The following is a 9,519-nucleotide window of genomic DNA, read 5'->3' as shown; positions in this document are numbered from 1 at the left end:
CTGCAAAATTAGTCTCTAATGCCCCTTTTAACCTTAACATTCAGAAATTCTATGAAAATAAAAAAAATCATATATTTTCACGTTTCTGGGGCGTTACAAGATAATTCAGAGTTGCAAAAAAGCATTTACATATTTTAAAAGTTAAGAAATAAATAGAAATATTTCTCTGGAGACAGACTTCAGATTTCTCCTTTTTTGATTTCTTGACAACTGGTTCGCCTGGAAGTGATTCATTTTTAAATATTCTGATTACTTCAAGCTTTGATCATCTACATTTCTGAATGTGGAAACATTATTTAATATATGCGAGCAAATTGTTTGAATTTTGAACACACAGTAAACAAGCAAAAAGGGAAATACAGAGTTTAAAAGGCTGAGAGACTAGTCACCTTGTTTAACCAGTTCAAAGCATTGAGAGTAGAGCCTCCATTGCAGCCATAGTTATTATACGAACAGTCAATGACCTGCTGTACACTGAGGTCTTCCAGTGGCTTCCCTTTTATCGCACATGCAGATTCCACCGCCCCCACCACGCTGAAGGCCCAGCATCCTCCACACTGTTTAAAAATAGAAAAAGGGGTAGTATATATAGGGTTTAAATCAACTTACCAACGTATCTCAATATAACAAGTTATCAAATCAAGTAAGGTTTCCAGAATCTGGAAACCTACAAAATATATATGCCTATCCTCTGGATTTTTAAAGCAAAAAAAAAGAAAACCAAAAGTTTCTTCTGAGCATCATTTAATTATTAGTCCATGTTGTTAGCATTATTACTATTCTAAATTTGGCAATGCAAGATAAAAGTGAGTATTTAGAGACTGAGGAAATACTTGGACTAACTGATGGTCTTTTAAAAGACTATTCAGTTCAGTGAATATGTGACTTCTCCTTGTAAGGGGCTTTTCTGCTGGTGAGCATGTGCTGACTCCCACCCCATCCTTCAATGCCCCTTGCTTTTCTTAGGAGACTCTGCTTCAATGGTCATATATCACTTCCAGCCTAAGGGTGAGGAGGGGAAAGATGTAACTTGTGCTCATTATTTGACGGAGATAAGAGACTAATGAATTACTTTTTAGGCTATAAAGATGCCACATGTACCTATTAAGTATGCTTATAGTGGCTGCACGTGAAATGTCCTAAGGACATAAACCCGTATTAGTCATGACTCCAGTACTGGCTGCCAATTATGCTGACTGTGGATCTATGAACTTGCTTTTACTTGACAAACTAGAACAAAAGAATAAAAGGACTAGTCCTGAAAGAAAGAGAGGAGACAGAGGAAATGAAATTAGGGATCTGAAGAACACATTAAAAAAAAAAAAAAAAAAGAAGGATCCACAGAAAAGGCAGAGGAGAGGAGGATTTGAGATTGGATGAAACTGACTTAACCAGAGGGTCATGTGTGGCAGAGTTAGACCAAAAAAGGAATAAGGACAACTGGGCATCTTTGCAGAGTTAAGTTTTGGGCAACTTTATGGCTTTAAGTACTCTTTTAAAGGTCTATCTATATCTCTAGTGCCTATGGCATAGTAAAAACACTCACTAAGGGTTTTACTAAGACCCTACTATAGCAGGGTCTCCAAACCTGGACCAAGTTGAATACAGGTGGCTGACACCACCCCTATAGCCAGCTGTAGTCAAGCCACAAGGGCAGTTTCTGCATGCAAAGAAAAAAGTCTCTCATATATTCCTTTAGTTAAAGATGCCTAATTAAAATTTCCCTCTTTAGGGGGGTGGGGGGGCTAGGAGAAGGATAGTAGGGGGATTGGGGAGGGATAACATTAGGAGAATACCTAATGTAGATGACGGGGGGATGGATGCAGCAAACCACCGTGGGATGTGTAAAACTACGTAACAAACCCGCACATTCTGCGCATGTACCCTGGAACTTAAAGTATAATAATAATAAATAAATTATATATATATATATATATATATATATATATAAAATATATATTTTAAAAAGTCCACTCTTTAATACATGGTGGATAATTTTTGGCAGGATTGGATTTATGGCTAATTCACGTTATTACAAATCCAATAATAAATCAATGATTTGGTGGTAAAACTTAATGCACAAAAATAAATATAGAATCTGAGAAGCAAAAATCATTCTAAGTAGACACTGACTAAGAAACTGCCGGGACCAAAACACTTTCCACAGAAGGGAAGGCTGAATGACCTGTTGAGATTTCCACTGCAGACAAATTGAGACTAGCCACCTCTGCTTAGGAGTTTGACTTTCTCTAGTCGGTAGGCATTCCCTATGCCGACAGTGGAGGGTGCAGACAGGTAGGGGGTGTCAGCAAAGCATGCACGCACCCCTCAAACATCTGCCAGCTAGGTGGATTCACTACATGCATTAAGGGTCATACACCTCCAATCTGTTCTTACCACTTTCCTTTCTATTCTAAAGATCCCTCCTTTGATCACTCCAAAATAACTCACAAGCTGCAGCCCTTCCAACTCCCATGTCCTCAGCACATTTTGAGCCCCTTTTCAAGGTAAACTGCTATATTTATTGCAGTCCTTACATATTTCTTAATCAGTATACATGTGTAAAACTGTTCTACTGTCTTTATTCATTTTCTGTCTTTTAAAAAACATGTCATTGACTACATTCCTAGATAGTGTGACCTAACCGTATTTCTCCCATAATCCCTGTCATGCTACTGCTCAATTCTGCATAGGCGGTGATTTTCTGGAATGAATGTGTCACGTTATAGCTGAACTGACTACTGACTATACTTTTAAGGCCTACAGATTAAAAGATATATGATCCTGTGAAAGTGGGGCAGGTTTTCTGACAGAGTTTGCAAGATCAGACTTGAGAACCCAGGAGATCTGGCCACACTATTGGTAAATTTATCCATTTTCATTTTACTTTTTCACCTTTTTTTTCCTTGAACCATTTAAGCCTTTAGTGCTCATGTTTACCTTCTCCAGCCTTCTGTCTGCTATTGTACAGAGAGCTTGGTATCTGTGATACAGCTACTGGGAAGTATCCCTGAGTTAGTGTGTTGGTGGCAATGGCAGTTAGTAAGAGAATACAGCAAGGAAGGTTTATCTTCAGCAATAAAAGTCAGGGCTTTGACATTTGCCTCCCATTCCTCCAGAGATTCTCCTTTCATTGTCATTTTTGGATGACCGAGCTGTGATTTTCCTAGAGAAATTATGGGTTCCATTATAAGTTTGATTAAACTTGATCTCAGAGGTGCCTTTCAATGCTTAGATGATTAAAAAAGAAAAGGGATTTAAACTTACCATCTGCTGGTTTCTCACTTGTGTCACAACATGCTTGTCCCTCCAGTCAAATCTTAATGGCAAAGACACATTGGGGATGGACATATGTACTTCTTCTGAGTATCTGGGATACTTGGAAGGTTTGCTTCTTAAATAAATGGCTGAGTAGAAACATAAAATGAAAAGACCACCATTATTATATTATGGGGGTGGGGGACTCTTGGGATTCTTTGGGAGAAACTTTTCAAGAGGAAATGGTAGCCTTCTACTAGACCTGCCATTTTAGATTTGCCTTTGTGCTTTTGTATAACATAAAATGCATTCACTGATGACTACAAAAGAGAATTCCTACAATAAGGCTGGAGCTGATACATAAAATGACTTGTTTGATAGAACCAGGTCAGTAATAAAAATGAGTAGAAATGATATCATTGGTTCTATTATAACCCATGGAACCATGTGTGTCCTGAACAGAAACAGCACTAGAAAACTGCGGAAGTGATTAGACAGTTGTCCTTTATAGCTACATGGAAATGTTCATGATTATAATATTTGTTTCTTAAGCAATAATTAGAAGAGAGTGTCCATGAAATTATTTTCTTATGTGAGCACATAGTACATGCCTGACACTTAGCAGGTAAATATTTCACAAATGTTAACTATTACTCAATTTATTAGATTTATAATTAAATATTTATCAAAAGTTAAGCAAGTCAAAATCAGGAAACCACCCAATGGCACCATCGGACCATACCTTTAAACTCTTCAGGAAACAAATAAGAAAACTGATTTATTCCGTAGAAGGCGGTCGAGTTTTCACTGGGAAATAAAGAATTCAAGTATCGATGTCTATTAAGGCTTTCCTAAAAGAAAAACAAAAACTATTTCATATCTACTATATCGGTTTTCCAAAGTAAACTGTGTATAACTAACTTGGAGATATTTTTCAATTATAAACTGAAAGCTTTATTTTCTTCAGACTACAATGTAAAGTTGTGTAAGATATCCACAAGAGATTCATAAACATTTTCTGTTAGAACTGTTACCTAATTTCAGACACTTTTTGAGGCTGAGAAAAGTGTAGTTTATTCATTTATAATTCCCCATCACCAGGCTTGTTGCCAGCATTGTAGATACAGCTGTTAAAGTACTGACATAGTGGGAAAAAGGTAATATACTGCAAATAAACACGAGATACTAGATTCACTCGTGGTTAAACAATGATGAATACAGAACACGTCTTCTTCACCTTTGTGTTTCCAGGAACTAAGTAATGAAACATGAAAAACGGACAGAGTAAATAAATTAATAAGTCAATCTGATTCTATTAAAGCTTTATAGATCTCTCTATCTCATGTAGGGTGCAAAGGCCCTGTGACAGATGCAATTCTGGAAACGTTCGAAGAAGACAGCCTGGTTTCTCTATCTGGAAGGAAAATGTGACCATTATTTATTGATTTCTCAACTTAGAATTTTGTGATAATTTATCTTAAGCTTATCTTTTATATGAGCATGCTTCAATTTCCTAATACTAACCAATTACGCAGAACAAATAAAATTTCAGGGGGCTATCATTTGGTACATTTCCAACCCTACTGCTTCTGCATATTTGTTTATGTACTTACGTGTTTATTGTGTGTTTGTCTTAAAAGCCAATAAGCAAAATGACAACTGACTTACAGGTCTTATTCGTTACCATGATACCGTCACTGAGCATGTGCCTGGCACACAACAGATCCTCAATAAGTATTTGTTGTTGAATAAATAGATAAGTGACATTTTTCATGTCATGCCCTCAATAACTTTAAACTGTTTATTTTTAAGTAAATTAATGCTGGAAGTTACCATAATCTTATTTTTATTTTCCTTTTGTGCATACCTAGGAAGACTGCTAACCAACAAAAATAAAGTTTCTGAGGTAGTCAAAAATAATCTTGATGAAGCAGGGCTTTCAATATGACCTGGATATATAAACGTAAAAATAGAACTAGAATACAAGGTAATTCTTTCTATGGCAAATGACAAATGTAAGCCAGAGACTATTGCTAAGGAATGCAGTGGATTCATTCAATCAGTAAGTACTGCCTGGCCATCTCTGTGAGCTGGAGTAGTCAGGAAGGCACTGAGAATGTAGGATGTTAAGAACGCACAGGAGAGAATGTGGCAGCTGTAAGAATGTGCCTCCCGCCTTCTTTCTACAGGGAGCTTAGTTGCTGCTAGTTGAATCTCCATGAGCACACCAAGGGAAGCCACAGTTCCTGTGGGCTGCACCCAGGTCATGACTGATCGCCAAGACTCGCTACTTGGGGGACAAATGGGTCTCTTCTGCCAGTTGATTTTTGATTAATGAGTCCCCGATGGCTTTGCTAAACTTTCAAACTTTTCAAACTTTCCTTGGACTGTGAGACTTCCCCAGCTTTCTTTTCCTTTTTCCTTCTTTCAGGGTCTGAATTACACTGCAATCAGATAGCTCTACCTGGCCCTCTTCCTGTTCACTCATAGGAATTGTTCCTAGGATTGGCTAAAAAAAAAAAAAAGAAAAAGAACAAGAAGTCATGAATGACCAATTTGCCAATATTAGGAATGAAAGAAGAGCCATGATTACAGATGCTTCAGGAATTAGAAGAATAATATTTTGACAACTTTATGACAATAACTTGGCAAACTGTACAAAATGGACAAACTTTTGGAAAGGCACAGATTGCCAAAGCTGGAAGGAGAAATAGAAAACCTGAGCAGCCTTTTATCAACTAAAAGCATTACATTTGTAAGTGAAAACTGATTCACAAAGAAAACTGCAGACCAGATGGCTTTTTGGTAAACTTTATACAATGAAGAATGAAGTAATACCAATATCATTCTTTGAGAAAATCAAGAAGAAGAGAACACACCGCAACTTCAATAAGACCAGGGTTATCCTGATTCTAAACCAGAAAAATATATCTAAATAACATAGAGCTACATACCGATATCCCTCATAAATACGCTGTAGATGCAAAATCCTTAACAAAATAGCAAATCAAATCTAACAATATATGTAAAGCACAATACATTGTGACCAAGTAAAATTTACTCAGAAATGCTAGGTTGGTTTAAGTATTCAAAATCAATCATCATGTTTATACATCATATGAACAGAACAAAACAGGAATATACCCCCCCCACACACACACACGAGGTATAAACTGGTATACCCTTTCAAGATTTTTAAAATGACAAAATTGTTTAACTAAGAAAATCTAATTCTAGGAATGTATTTTAGACTCATGCGCGTAGGCAATTCCATAGCCCTAAGCATTGCGTGTGTACATGTGGGTTCTACACATGTGTGTCTGGGAGGGGAGGCAGTAGTTGAGCCACACACTCTATTTAGTTGGAGAGCTAATGCAAGTTTATTTTACTAGATTGTTTGTGACATCTATGAGAAAAACAATACGTCTCAGGCATCTTGACTCTCTTAACCTTTCCAGTTGTGGCTAACAATAATCTTAGACAATGTTCTGGTTAGGGTAAGTTAAGAGGAAAGACGTCATGTTCAAAACAATCTAAGAGTAGAAACCCATGGAGAACAGCTTGAGGAGTCCTCAGATATTTACTTAATCTACTTCCTTGAGAAGAACTCAAGTTGGCAAATACCAGATGAAACAAACTTGTACATCACTGTCAGGGAGCTCCCATGTCCTTCTCTTAATTTTTGTGTTGCCTTATGAATGTCATTTCACCATCCAGAGTTTACGTGTTCTGGTTGTGAAGTAGTTAAAATAACACCAGTTTAATAATGAAAAAAATGAACGTGTTATTTATTTGTTTTCAATATTTATGTCCCTAATTTTCAATGATGATTCCAATAACAGTTACTTGGTTTTGGTCTTGTGCCATGTGTTTGAAAGGACAAATATCTCCACATATATTTTCTATTTGTTACCACTTGACATTGTTGTTTTTTTTTGTTTTTTTTTTTACTTTTTAAATGGCTTTATTTTATGTGCAAATAATGAACAGATGTTGTACCCATAAATTCTACTTTCCAAAAACAGGAGCTTTTTAAAAGAAAACCACATAACTTTTAAAAGGCATTGGGATTCCTCTGCTTCTAGATCATTGGTAGGCTAGAAAAATAAAGTTTGTTCTACCAGGAATCACAAGTTGGAACTGAGTATTCTCCAAAGTGGAAATTCTAGAGTGTAGTGTCACTCCAGGCAAAGATTATTCAGTTCTTATCCCCAATATCCGAAACTACCTATCAGAAGGGTTAAACCAGGTCAAAACAGTCCAGAACAATTAGGCTTCATCAAACAATAACATTATGCTCCTCTGAGATGCCAATAAACCAAAACAGGAAATACTAAAATCAAAATAGTATTTGACACTGTCATACAAATTGTTATTTCCTTGTTGTATCCCTCTTTCTGTAACATTAATAAAGGGAATATTTTACTGCAAAGAATATTTTATTTGATACATCACTAACCATGAATTTTTGCCATTACTTATTATACAAAGGCTTCCCTGTGACATTATCCAAATGGAATAAGCATTTTACATCCACAATTAACTTCTACAGCTATAAGCAGAATTTTCCTGATTTACATAAATACATCTGTCAGTGAAGATTTAACACTGAGATGCAATGTAACATCAGTAATATCTGATGTTTTATAGATGGCAATGTAGAAAAGACATATTTTAATCACTTTTCATTTAAGTGACCTTATGTAAAAAATAAACTAATAATTTAGCAGTTCCAAGTGTCCAAAGGGCATTTTCAAATGCACATAAAAGAAATGGTTACAGAGATTTTTAAGAAGCGTCTTCCATATCCACATCCTCTTGCACCTGCTGTACCATTTTCTATTCCAAATGCTTCCCTTTGCCTGCAAGAGGGGCTCGGATAACATGGATGTTTTGCTGGACTTCTTTGATATCCTAAACTTTATGTAGCTCTTTATTTTTTTCAGTCTGTTCATTATAAATTCAGCTTGGCGTTTCTGTTTGATCTCTTCAACTCTCTTCATTGCATCAATAGTTTTATTCCATAGCTCTCGCTGGTATTTGATAGGTTCATTTCTACGCGTTACAAATTCAAATGAATTATCCACTGTAAGCTCTTTCCCAGCTGCTTTCCGGAATGCTTTGGTCCACCTAACTTTGCGAGGATTGGGCTTCTTTTTAAAGTTTTTATGGCATTTAGATTTACAAAATCTGAACACCTTGCAATCGTTGCGTATGAACATCATGCCGTGGCCAGGGTAGATAGGCCCGGAACAGAAATAACACTTCTCGATACGCATGTTGAACCCGCGTGGGTCCCCACGGACAAAACGCCAGGCTTTGGAGGAAGTCGATATACTGTTCTTTGATTTGTGTCAGCGGCACGAGTATCTGCCGGGCTTTTGAAAATGTTGCTCTCTACCACTTGTTCAACCAGGAGCCAACTTCTAAGAGAATTGCATCTGCTGTTCTGGTGTAATGACTCCTGTCATTTCACAGCTCTCCATAGCTCATGTCAGGACCACTCAGTCTTTATATAAACTGTTGACTTCTTGCCAAGAGCAAAATACTCTAAACCACTAAGTGCTCTGCTTTGTCCTCTCCATACCACTGATCCCTACCCACTTGTTTTGATTTTGCAAAACCACTAATAACCTTAAAAGTACTTCCCAGGAGGCTTCTGAACACTGGATAATTATTTTACCCATCCACACACACACACAAATATCCACACACACTAAACGGATGAATTTCTCTAATCTCTTTTTAACTTTGCAACAATCTAAAAAGTCTTACCATTGCTGTGCAATTTTTGGCTATATTCTCAACCTCTCTGAGCTTTATTTCCATCAACAAATGGAGTAATACTTATTTGGCAGAATGTAAGGATTAAATAAAATAATAATTGGAAAACACATATTACAGGGACTGGCAAAATAAATGCTCAGTTAAAATGCTCTTATGCTATATCTTCCTTTTCCTTTAAACATAGAATATTTGGATTATAGAAATGGCATTCAAAGATCATACTTTCAGATTCAGTTGGAGCAAGCATTTTTCATGTCATTAGAAATGAGGTTCAATTATCCATTGAAAGCAATCAGTTGCTTTCATGGTAAGGTAATACTATCAGTATATCCAAGAATATTTATTCTCTTATTTGCTATATACTTATCAAGTTCACCTAACATGAGTTTCTCAGCATTTAAAATTTACAAAGCCCTGTATTTCATTTCTTGGATTACCAATTCTTCTAAGTGACTTTTCTGGTGTACCTTGATT

At 36.4% G+C, this 9,519-nt stretch overlaps 1 protein-coding gene and 1 pseudogene across 2 annotated transcripts in view; both read right to left on the bottom strand.

The window, feature by feature from the left end:
* CTSO (cathepsin O) overlaps nt 1-9,519 on the bottom strand; it is a 29,760-nt gene that overhangs the window by 13,004 nt on the left and 7,237 nt on the right. The window contains exons 2-4 of the mRNA XM_017526034.2: nt 4,001-4,109; nt 3,268-3,407; nt 390-557 (exon numbers count right to left, since the gene is read on the bottom strand). Of these exons, the coding sequence (XP_017381523.1) occupies nt 390-557; nt 3,268-3,407; nt 4,001-4,109 (417 nt within the window). The remainder of the gene's footprint in view (nt 1-389; nt 558-3,267; nt 3,408-4,000; nt 4,110-9,519) is intronic.
* On the bottom strand, nt 7,197-9,445 carry LOC108302431 (annotated as a pseudogene). Its single transcript, XR_001824342.2, has one exon. The product of XR_001824342.2 is annotated as a probable ribosome biogenesis protein RLP24 (transcript).

This window comes from Cebus imitator, unplaced genomic scaffold (assembly GCF_001604975.1).
Source record: "Cebus imitator isolate Cc_AM_T3 unplaced genomic scaffold, Cebus_imitator-1.0 Scaffold40, whole genome shotgun sequence".
In the NCBI taxonomy this organism is placed as follows: domain Eukaryota; kingdom Metazoa; phylum Chordata; class Mammalia; order Primates; family Cebidae; genus Cebus; species Cebus imitator.
The sequence above is the reverse complement of the archived record's forward strand: the minus strand, read 5'-3'. Positions and strand labels throughout refer to the sequence as shown.